Source organism: Rhinopithecus bieti, unplaced genomic scaffold (genome assembly GCF_001698545.2).
Source record: "Rhinopithecus bieti isolate Rb0 unplaced genomic scaffold, ASM169854v2 scaffold_33652, whole genome shotgun sequence".
In the NCBI taxonomy this organism is placed as follows: Eukaryota; Metazoa; Chordata; class Mammalia; order Primates; family Cercopithecidae; genus Rhinopithecus; species Rhinopithecus bieti.
Genome location: NW_016814761.1, coordinates 2,934,529 through 2,946,705, shown reverse-complemented (window position 1 = coordinate 2,946,705; position 12,177 = coordinate 2,934,529). Strand labels below are relative to the sequence as shown.

General features: G+C 47.6%; 1 protein-coding gene across 4 annotated transcripts in view; it reads left to right on the top strand.

Annotated features, from left to right (window-relative positions):
• Nucleotides 1-12,177, top strand: part of TMCO4 (transmembrane and coiled-coil domains 4) — a 136,713-nt gene that overhangs the window by 16,943 nt on the left and 107,593 nt on the right. For all 4 annotated transcript variants that reach the window (XM_017852129.1, XM_017852127.1, XM_017852128.1 and 1 more), the window contains one exon: nt 3,682-3,868. In XM_017852129.1, coding sequence (XP_017707618.1) covers nt 3,690-3,868 — 179 coding nt within the window. In that variant the 5' untranslated portion in view covers nt 3,682-3,689. The remainder of the gene's footprint in view (nt 1-3,681; nt 3,869-12,177) is intronic.

Genomic DNA, 12,177 nt, shown 5'->3' with positions numbered 1-12,177 from the left:
CCACCCGCCTCGGCCTCCCAAAGTGCTGGGATTACAGGCGTGAGCCACTGCACCCAGCCACTAATTTTTGTACTTTTAGTAGAGATGGGGTTTCACTATGTTGGCCAGGCTGGTCTCAGACTCCTGACCTCAAGTGATCCGCCTGCCTCGGCCTCCCAAAGTGCTAGGATTACAGGCGCGAGCTACCACCGCGCCCAGCCTGAGCTTAGCCTTTTGTACGCTAGACACATCCTCATACCTCTGTGGTTAGAAGCAGGCCAGCTCACCCTTCTCTGATCAGAAAGCTGTTCATTACTGAGCTAAGAACTGGCATGGGGCTCCCCAGATACCAGTCTAGTAAAATACTACCTTAGGCTCCTCTGAGTAATAGGTACAGTCAATACAGCCTCCAAGTGGCACATGGAGTTGATTAAATGTAGTGGAAATTGCTGACCTGCTGACATCAGGCTAGTGCTGCCCTTGGCACTGCCCTCAGTTCATGGTTTATGCTGTTCCCCCTGTTTCCACCGCCATGGTCTGAGCTGACCCTCTGAGCTAGGGAAATTTGCTGCGAATCTCAAAGTTGGGTTCCTGGAGCAACCGTTGAGGCCAGTCTTGCTGGGTGACTTTCGGCAAAGTCTTAACCTCTCTGGGCCTTCGTTTCTCCATCTGAAACAGGGGAAAGAAGATCCCTGTGCTGGTATAGAGGAAAGAGCTCAAGGTTTGGAGTCAAAAGTCTGGTTTGGATCTCATCAGTTACTGTGTAACTTTGGGGAAATTGCTTGATCATTTTAAGCCTGTTCCTTGGTCGTAAGAGGAAGTCATAATGGTTCATGTCCAACTCAACTTTACATGGTAGTTGTAAGAATTAAGCGGATTGGAAAATGCTTTGCAAACAGTTATGTGCTGTAAAAGTGTTGGTTTGTTGCTTTTAACTACCTCAGGGTTGTTTTGAAAATAAATGAAATATTAATTGTAGACAGACTTTTAAATAACTCCTCTACAGAAGTAATATTTTGAGAACAAAAATTTTTGTTGCTCAGCTAGATGGGAACAAACTTAGGAACCAAGAACAGTATGGAGTGTGGTTATTGAGCTAGAAGGCTCCTGGCCATGTGATGAATATTTAAAACAGAGTTGGTGGCCAACAGTTCTATCTTTGGGCCCTATCTGTCTGCCATTGACTGGCTGTGTGAGGGGAGCCCAGTTACTTCTCTGAGCCTGTTTCCTAATTTGCAGACTGAACATTACAGTCCTACCTGCCTCATAGAGTCTGCTGAGACAATGCATGTTAAAATTGCAACCCCAGTGCCCTGCACCCAGTAATAACTCAGTAATGTTAGGTCTTGTTATTGTTAAACCTTTGCTATGTGCCAGGCACCATGCCAAGCTTTTTACTTGTTTGTTGATCATTTTGTGCATTAATTTTTTAAACAAGCATTTATATAGCATGAACCCTGTGCCAGACTCCATTCTAAGCACTTCACGAATACTAAGCCACATGGGCTGTGTCCTTTACTACTGACGCATCTCTTCTAGGTAGATACTGTATGGTTCCATCTGTAGGTGAAGAAATCTAAGTACAGAGAGGTTGAGTTGCCCAGGGTCCCACATCTACTAAGTGGCGGTACTTGTGTTCACACCCAGGTCTGTCTGGTCCTGAGCCTGCGTTCATATCCTTGATCCCCTACAGTAGAGGCTGGCACCCTTCCCTGTACCCTTCCTGGTGGCTCCCAGTGTTCTTTCTGTTTCTTGGATGCCTTCTTGGCGTGTCCCCTCTCTCCTCTTCTCTCCCTGCTCTTCCTACTCTTCTCCTCCCTTTCCCTTCTGCCCCTGGGAAGGAAGGAAAGAATGGAGGGAAAGAAAAGAGGGAGGGAGAACAAAGAGGAGACCTTCCTCCCTTTTTTCCTTCTTCCTCCCTTCCTTTGAGGTATACCATACACAAAGTGCATAAATCTTAACTATACAGCTCAGGGAAGTTTCAAATATATTTATACCCGTGTAACGACCACCCAGGTCAAGATAGAGATCATTTCCTCCACCCAGAAACCTTCTTTGCACCCATTCTGAGCCAATACTCCCTTCCACATGTAACCCCTCATCTGACTTCCATCACCATACATTGGGTTTACCATTCTTCAGTTTCATGTAAAGGGAATCCCATGGTAGGTACTCTCTCGTGAATGGCTTTCTGTGTATCATTTTGTCTGAGATTCGCTCATGTTTGCTGTAGTTCATTCCTTTTTCATTGCTGTGTAATGTTTCACAGTGTGAATATGACCATTTATCCATTCTACTGTGATAGTCATATGGGTTGTTGCCAGTTTGGGACTACTGTGAATGAAGTTGCTGTGGGCATTCATGTATGTATCTTTTGGTGACATAAGTCCTCATTTCTCAGGAGTGGAATTGCCAGAGCATAGGGAAGACGTATGTTTAGCTTTAGGGGATATTGTCATACCATTTTCAAATAGTTGTACCAATGTACAATCCCACCAGCAGTGTATGAAAGTTCTGTTTGTGGCCAAGCACGGTGGCTCACTCCTGTAATCCCAGCACTTTGGGAGGCCGAGGCGGATGGATCATGACGTCAGGAGATTGAGACCATCCTGGCTAACACAGTGAAACGCCGTCTCTACTACAAATACAAAAAATTAGCTGGTCGCAGTGGCGGGCGCCTGTAGTCCCAGCTACTCGGGAGGCTGAGGCAGGAGAATGGGGTGAACCCAGGAGGTGGAGCTTGCAGTGAGCCGAGATCGCGCCACTGCGCTCCAACCTGGGCGACAGAGCGAGATTCCATCTCAAAAGAAAGAAAAAAAAAAAGAAAAGAAAGTTCTGTTTGTTCTTCATCCTCACCAGCACTTGGTATTATTCTCAGGCTTTTTAGTTTTAGCTATTCTGACAGGTGAGTGGCAGTGTCTCATTGGGATTTTATTTTCCATTTCTCTGATGACTAACGATGTTGAACATCTTTTCATACTTATTGGCTATTGGGAAATTTTTTTTTTTTTTTAAGAGATAGGATTTCATTCTGTAGCCCAGGCTGGAGTGCAATGATCATAGCTCATTGTAGCCTCGAATCCTAGGCTCAAGCGATCCTCTCACCTTAGCCTCCTAAGTAGCGGGAACTACAGGCATGTGCCACCATGCCCAGCTAATTCTTTTATTTTATTTTTCTGTAGAGATGGAGTCTCGCTATGTTGTTTCGGCTGGTCTTGAACTCCTGGGCTCAATCAATCCTTCTACCTCAGCTTCCAAAAGTGCTGGGATTAGAGGTGTGAGCCACCATGCCTGGCCTAAGGAATATCTTTTTTTTTTTTTGAGATGGAGTCTTGCTCTGTCACCCAGGCTGGAGTGCAGTGGCGCGATCTCGGCTCACTACGGAATATCTTTTATGAAGTATCTATTCAAGTCTTTTGCCCATTTTTAAATTTGCTTTGTTTCTTTTTCTTAATGGCTTATTGGAGTTAGTTGTTTGGATACTGTGTATAGACCTTTGTGGATACACATATTGAAGATCCCTCCCTCCATCCCGGTCTGTAGTGTGTGTTTTCACTCTCCTAAAGGTAATGAAAAGAAGTTCTTCATTTTAATGATGCCTACTTTATCAGCCCCCTTTTATGGTTTATAAGTTCTGTGTTGTGCTTAAGTAACCTTGGCTTACCTCTGGAAGCATTTCTCACTGGGAATTTTCTCCTGCAGGGCTGGGAATGGCCACGTGGAACAGGCCATGCCAGAAACTGCCGCAGCGGCCTCTGGTAGCTGAACCCACTGCAGGGGGGGAGCCACACCTGCCCATGGGCCGGGAGCTGACTGAGGCCAACCGCTTCGCCTATGCTGCCCTCTGTGGCATCTCCCTGTCCCAGCTATTTCCTGAACCCGAACACAGGTGAGTTCTTCTGTCTCACAGAGGGAAGGTCATGCTTCTTCAGGGGAACAATTATGGACAGCCAAACAGCCTGCCAGGCACCATGAGGCAATGCAGAGAGGAGCAAGTCACTGTCCTTGCCTCTAAGGCAGGGGTCTCTAACCGCCAGGCCGTGGACCAGTACTGGTCTGTAGCCTCTTATGAACCTGGCCGCACAGCAGGAGGTGAGCAGTGGGTGAGCAAGAATGACTGCCTGACCTCTGCCTCCTGTTCTAAGCATTTTATAAATACTAACCCACATGGGCTGTGTCCTTTGCTACTGACAAAGCTCTTCCAGGTACATACCGTATGGTCCCATCTGTAGATGAAGAAATCTAAGCGCAGAGAGGTTGATTGTGGCAGCATTAGATTCTCATAGAAGCTCAAACCCCATCGTGAACTGCGCGTGCAAGGATCTAGGTTGCACACTCCTTATGAGAATCTAACTAACGCCTGATGATCTGAGGTGGCACAGTTTCATCCTGAACCCTACCCGTGCTGGGTCCCTGGAAAAATCATCTTCCCTGAAACCAGTCCCTGCTGCCAAAAAGGTCGGGGACTGCTGCGCTAAGGAACTCACAGTCTGGTAGGGGATAAGACATCCCCTTGTTCGGTTATTCACTCATTTATAAGTTCACCAGGTATTTTTTGAGCACCTACTATATGCCAGGTATGATTTGAAGTACATGGAGGGTAAATGTGAATGAGACAGATACCATCCCCCAATCAAGTAGGACACCGTCCAGGAAGGGATAAGATATTAATATTTATTCATTCATGAAACATGCATTTGTTGAGCCCCTACCATGTGCTGGGTGTAGCACATGGCCCTGTGGAGGAAACAAAGATAAGCGAGGCCCAGCTCCTGCCCTCAAGGTGCTTACATCCAGGTGGGGGTGCCCAGGTGGCTGATTGTAACAGCAGACAGATACAGATGAGTGAGTGCTGTAATGGGTTTAAACAGGGGGTCGTGGGAGCAAAAGAATGACACTGTTGTATTTCATCTCTATCATCGACAGTGTCTCCTGTGTGTGTGTTTAAATCACATATTTGGAGTCAGAATAGCAGAACTCTTAAGAGCATAGGCTTTGACCTTAAAAACTTCTAGAGGGGAGAGTATGGAGGCAGGAGGGGGCCAGTTAGGAGGCCAACGGAGTCATCCAGGGGAACCAGGACAATGACCGAGTGGTGGAGAGAGGACACAGGTGGGACAGACTTTTCTCAGGGAGAATGGAGTTGACTTGGGAAGAGGTTGAGTGTGGCGGGTGAGGCAGAGGCAGGAGTTCACTAGGGCTCCAAAGGTTCAGAGGGGGAAGAGAGTGTAGGTGCACAGAGATACCATTACTAGGACAGGGAGCACAAGATTGGCCAGGAGATAGTGAGAAACTCTTGCATGTGTTTTCAAGACATGGCCCCCACGTACACTCAGTGGTCCCCCATGAGTAAACTTTGCTTATGCCTTGGGTCTTAGCTGTTTGGGGTTTTTGTTTTTCTGTCTTTGTCTCTCCACTGGACTAAACAGTTGAACATACTTAACTCCTTGGGGGTCACCTCCAGGAAGCCTTCCCTTATCTGTCCTCCAGACCAGGGCATTGTTCCACCTGTGTGCCCAGGGACCCATCTCTGCAACCATCACACTACGTAGGAACTCTCCATACCTGCTACCCCTCCAGTCTGAGCTCTTGGAGGGCAGGGGCTACCTTGTTCATCTCAGAGTTCCCAGTGCCTTGCACACAGCTCAGTATAGCAAAGATACCTGGTAAAGGTTCGTGAAAAGAAGAGGTAGGTTCATGCTGGCTTTGTGAGCAAGGAGATGGTCCATAGGATCTGGACTCAGATCTGGGTTCAAATCCTAACTCTGCCACATTCCAGTCGCATGTGACCTCGAGCAGTTTTTTTTAACTTCCCTAAGCCTCAGTTTATTTATCCGTAGAATGGGGCTAATGATACCCATGCTGCAGGGTGATTGCAGGAATTAAATGAGATGATGTAGTCAGGCGTGGTGGCTCACATGTGTAATCCCAGCACTTTAGGAGGCCTAGGCAGGTGGATTGCCTGCGCTCAGGAGTTTGAGACCAGCCTGGTCAACATGATGAAACCCCATCTCTACTAAAAATACAAAAATTAACCAGGCATGGTGGTGCACACCTGTGGTCCGAGCTACTCAGGAGGCTGAAGCAGGAGAATTGCTTGAACCTGGGAGGCAGAGGTTACCATGACCCAAGATTGCACCACTGCACTCCAGCCTGGGCGACAGAGCAAGACTCTGTCTCAGTCAATCAATCGATCAATCAATCAATCAAGAGATGATGTAGACAAAGCACACATCTCAGTTCCTAACACATAGTAAGCACTCAATAAATGGCAGTGGTTGCTTGCTAACTCTGTGAATTACTTTCTTTGCCCTAGTTTCTTCATCCAGAAAATGAAGATAATACCACACTTACTCCTACCACTCAGGATATTTTTTTGGCTTTTTGGTTTTTTCATTTTTGTTTTTTAGGGATGGGGTCTCACTCAGTCACCCAGGCTGGAGTACAGTGGTACAGTCATAGCTCACTGTAACCTCAAACTCCTGGGCCCAAGCAGTCTTCCCCTACCCCAGCCTTCTGAGTAGCTGGGACTACAGATGCATGCCACCATGCCTGGCTAACTTTTTGTTCTTCTAGAAATATGGTCAAACTATGCTGCCCAGGCTGGCCTCAAGCAATCCTCCCATCTCAGCCTCCTGAGTAGCTGAGATTACAGGTTCGAGCCACTATACCTAGCAGTCAGGCTACAAGTAATAGAACACAGTACTAAGAGAGATTTAAATAACAGGAGATTTGTTTTTTTCACTTGAGGAGAAATCCCAAGGTTCCAGAGTTGATTCAGTGACTCAAAAGGTTTCTGGGGCTGGGCACAGTGGCTCAAGCTGTAATCCCAACACTTTGGGAGGCCAAGGCAGATGGATCACATGAGGTTAAGAGTTCAAGACCAGCCTGGCCAACATGGCAAAACCCTGAATCTATTAAAAATATAAAAATTAGCCAGCCGTGGGTGGCACACACCTGCAATCCCAGCTACTTGGCAGGATGAGGCATAAGAATCACTTGAACCTGGGAAGCAGAGGTTGCAGTGAGCTGTGATTGTGCCACTGCACTCCTGCCTGGGTGACAGAGTAAGACTCTGTCTCAAAAAAAAAAAAAAAAAAAAAAGCCCTTGGGTTGGCTGCTGAACAATTCTGTTGGCCTTCCCCTCCTGATTACAAAATAGCTGCTGCAGCTCCATACATCACACCCTCACAGGACAAGGCCCAGGACAGGAAGGAAGAGGGCAGGGATTGCCTCCCAGTCCTCTCATCAGGGAAGACCCCCAATTGTTCCCGAATAATACCTGAGAGCCTTCCTTTTGGCGGTCCCAATTGGCTAGTTTTCTTGTCACGTGCCCCAACCTCAGGTACAGGGAAGCCTGGGAACAAATAAAGGCGTTTGCTGTTTTTCTTTCCTCTCTCCTCTCTCTTTCTTCTCTCTCTCTCTCTCTCATCGCCGTCCCTCCCTCCCTCCCTCCTCCCTCCCTCCCTCCTTTCCTTCCTTCCTTCCTTCCTTCCTTTCCTCCTTCCTTCCTTCCTTTCCTTCCTTCCTTCCTTCCTTCCTTCCTTTCCTTCCTTCCTTTCTTTCCCTTCTTTTCTTTTCTTCTCTCTCTCTCTCTTTCTCTCTCTCTCTCTCTCCCACCGTTCTCTCTCTCTTCTCTCTCCCTCTTTTTTTCTTGCACTTTTTTGCAGACAGTCCTTATCTGTGGCCCAGACTGGAGTGCAGTGGCGTGGATCTTCTGGCTCAACTGCAACCTCTGGCTCCCTGGATTCAAGCAATTTCCTGCCTCCAGCTTCTTGAAATAGCTGGGATTACAGGCACACATCACCATGTCTGGCTGATTTTGTGTATTTTTATAGAGATGGGGTTTACACCCATTGTCTGGCCAGGCTAGTCTCCAAACTCCTGATGGACCTCAAGTGATCTGCCCCACTTGGCCTCCCACAAGGTACTGGGATTGCTAGGCATGAGCCACCCGTGGCCCGGCTGGCTTTTGCTGTTTTCAACCTCCTTCTTCTGCTGGCCAGGAAAAGGGTCTGGGGAAATTACTGCTTCAAGAAGCTGTTGACCAACACCATCAAGAGGGTGATTGGTAAGGAGGGATGTGTTGATGGCCTTGCCGGAGCCTGACACCGAAACCTACTACCCAACGCGAATGTTGGGTTGGTCTTGTTAATAACGAAACTCCTACCTGATAAACCAGACCTACAGCCACAGGAGGAGTTCTTTGTGTACTTTGTTTCCATGCAACCAAATGTTTATGAATCTGCTGTGTGCCAGGCCCCATACTAGGCGCTACTTAGGAGGGCACATGAGGCAGTGAGTTACTGTCTGAGTCTCCCACCCCGGCCTACTCACAATATCCAAGTGTGTTTATAAGCACATTGGGCTATTGCCTGGCCCATAAGCATTTGCCGTGGAATGTTTTCCCTCCTTGATGTTTCCCATTCAGTACGCCGGTTGTTTCGCCATGGTTGATCTGTTTTTTCTGAGTGCACAACATATTTTTAAAAAACGTCAGGCCCGGGCGCGGTGGCTCAAGCCTGTAATCCCAGCACTTTGGGAGGACGAGACGGGCAAAAGGATCATGAGGTCAGGAGATCGAGACCATCCTGGCTAATACGGTGAACACCCCCGTCTCTACTAAAAATACAAAAAAACTAGCCGGGCATCGGAGGCGGGCGCCTGTAGTCCCAGCTACTCGGGAAGGCTGAGACAGAGAATGGCGTGAACCCGGGAAGGCGGAGCTTGCACGTGAGCTGCGAGCCGGCCACTGCACTGCCAGCCTGGGCGGCAAGAGCAAGACTCCGTCTCAACAACAAACCCAAACCAACAAACAAACAAACAAACCAAAAAAAACACCGTCAATAGTTGGCTGGGTGTGGGTAGCTTCATGGCTGTAACCTCCCAGCACTCTGGGATGCCGAGGCGAAGCAGCATCACTTGAGGTTAGGGGCTCAGACCAGCCTGAACAAGCATGGTCGAAAACCTCGTCTCCTACCTTAAACATACAAAGATTAGCCCAGAAGCTGGGGTGGGTATCAAGCCTTGTAGTCGTAGCTACTTGGGTGGCTGCGAGGCAGAATTGCTTGCGGGCAGACCGCGCCAGCTGCCGGTGACAGAGTGAGACTCCATCTCAAAAAATAAAAATGGATAGGCCGGGTGCGGTGGGCTTCAAGCCTGTAATCCCCAGCACTTTGGGAGGCCGAGACGGGGCGGATCACGAGGTCAGGAGATCGAGACCATCCCTGGCTACACACTGTGAAACACCGTCTCTACTAAAAAATACAAAAAACAGCCGGGCGAGGTGGGCAGCGTCACTGTAGTCCCAGCTACCTCGGGAGGTCTGAGGCCAGGAGAATGGTGTAAACCCGGAAGGGCCGGAGCTTGGCAGTGAGCCGAGTATCCGGCCACTTCCGTACTCCAGCCTGGGCAAACAGAGTCGAGACACTGCCGTCTCAAAAAAAATAAATAAATAAAAAATAAATAAATAAATAAAATAAATATAAATAAAATGATAAATAAATACCTCAATATTTTTAAAGCCCAGTTATGCTCTTGGTTTCAGTAATCTTTAAAAAATACTCTGGCAGTTTTTGTCCCCACGTGATATAAAACAACCCTCTAAAACATTTATTTCTCCTCCATGCTGTCAACATCACAGATGCTGTTCCCTTTAATTAATTCCATTTGTCAAACATGGAGAAATTAATGGGGTACAACAGGGATGGACATACTTCTTCTGCCAAGGGCCGGTTATTTTAGGCATGTGAGCCTGGCAGTCTCTGTCATAGTTACTCATACCTTTGCTGTGATAACACAAAAGCAGCCACAGACAGCAGGTGAAGGAATGCATCTGACTGTGTTTCAATAAAACTTTATTCACAAATAAGAGCTGCAGGCAAGATATGGCTGGTTAGCTGTAGTTTTCTAAGCCCTGGTGAATGAGAGGAACTTTGGACTAGGAATCAGGAAGCCTGGATTCCAGGGGAGGCTTTGTCCTGTCCCTGCTGTAAGAACCTTGAGAAGACATTTAACCAGCAGTCCTGGCCAGGTGCGGTGGCTCATGCCTGTAGTCCCAGAACTTTGAGAGGCCGAAGCAAGTGGATCACATGAGGTCAGGAGTTCAAGACCAGCCTGGCCAACATGGTGAAACCTCGTGGTGAAACCTCGTCTCTACTAAAATTACAAAATTAGATAGGGATGGTGGCGCACATCTGTAATCACAGCTACTTGGGAGGCTAAGGCAGGAGAATAGCTTGAACCTGGGAGGCGGAGGATGCAGTGAGCCAAGATCGCACCATTGCACTCCAGCCTGGGCAACAAGAGTGAAACTCTGTCTCAAAAACAAACAAACAAAACCCAGCAACCCAGGCGCGCCACGTGTAAGATGGGGTAGGATCAAAGGGTATGTTTGATGCCCTTGCTCAGTGAGTGACCTGTGCGTGGTGGGTGCTCAGGGACGTAACCACTGGAGTGGGGTAACCTCTGCAGTGGGTATGCATAGCCTCTGGGGTCCCAGAGATGTAGGTTTGAATCTGGAGCTGTCACTTAACCTTTCTGGATCTAGGATTCCTTATCTCTAGAGTAAACTAGTACCTCCCTTAACTAGTACCTCCCTTCCTCATGGGGTCATGGTGAGAATTAAGTAACTCAAGGTGTACGAAGCTCTCAGCACAGGGACTGACAGACAGTTGCCCTACAATTGTTATCTGCTGTCATTGTTGCTATTGATTTTCCTGTATTTCCACTAGACCAACAAACACATTAGTAGAAATTATCAAGGCCCTGCCGATTTAAAATGCTACTTGTTATTTGGTAAATTGCTGGGCTGGCACTTTACATATATATTTTTTCAAATTCATTTGTCCATGGAAAGAAACACATTACTATCTAGTGCTTTGTAGGTGCCAGATATTGTTCTAAGCACATAACAAACACTTACTTAGTTAATACTTTCAACAATGCTATGAAATAGGTTTTATCATCTCCACGTGTTTTACAGATAAGGAAACTAAGGCCCAGAGAGGTGAAGTTACTTGTCCAAGACCACACAGTTCGTGGCAGAGCTGGGATTTGAACCAGTCTGTGCTCTTTACCCCTGCACTCTTGTTAAGAGATGCTTCTCTATATCCCAAAACTTTCTTCATGTACAGCAGGGCCAGGCCATGCTGCAGCCCTTGGCCCTGAGCCCTTTCTGTATATACATTTGCCTCTAAGTAATGTTCAGTTCACTTAGCCATCCCCTCCCCAAATATGTACCTCGTTACCACCCCAAGGTAATCCCAGTAAATTGCAGTGGGGCAAATTATAATCACTGTGATAGCAGTAGCTAACATTTATGCAGGGTTCACTGGTGCCAGACAGTGTTACCATGCCATTTAATCCACCCAGCTCACCTAATGAGGCAGGTCCTGTTATTATCCACGTTATCTCAGAGGGAAATGAAGCTGAGAGGTAAAGTGAGGACACAAAGCCAATTTCCAAGGGAACCAGGACTCCCCCAGGTGGTTGAACTTCAGAGTCAGACTCTTAACGCCATCCTCCACCGCCTCCCTCTGCCACCTTGTAAATCAAAATAAGGATGCTAGCTAACATTAGTTGAGCCTCTACTACGTGCCAGGCTCAATTTTGGGCACTTTATATTTATCATCTCACTTCACCCTCAACCAACCTTGTGAAGTTGGTCTCTTGAACCCATTTTGCAGATAAGGATACTGAGGCACAGAGAGGTCATTACACTTTCCCAAGATGCTGTCTGCTAAGATTCCCCTTCAAAATAAAGGACGTTCACCCCCAGCTGCTGGCAAGGCTGCCAGCACAGCCCTGAGCTGTCTGTACCTTTTTGGGCCTGCCTCAGCTGAAGGGAGCCACCTTGCCTGAGGTTCTGTCCCCTCCCTGGGGCACCTGCATCCGGTAACTGGCTGATGCACAGCTGTAAAGGCCTGGCCTTCTCACCCCACTGGGGGCAGTTCTGAAGGGTCATCCCATCTTTAGAACTCCCTGCAGGGGCTGCTGAGACCTCCCCTGAGACTGTATCACAGCTCAGCTGCTCCCTCTGCCCAGCCCCGCTTCCTCCCTTCCCTCCCCAAGGTGTTGATCCTAAGCGAGCCCTAATCATCTCCATTTCAGGGCAGCTTCTCAGGAACCTGACCAGTGGTGAGGCCAGGACTTATTTTATTTTTTCATTTTATTTATACTTATTTTTTTATTTTATTT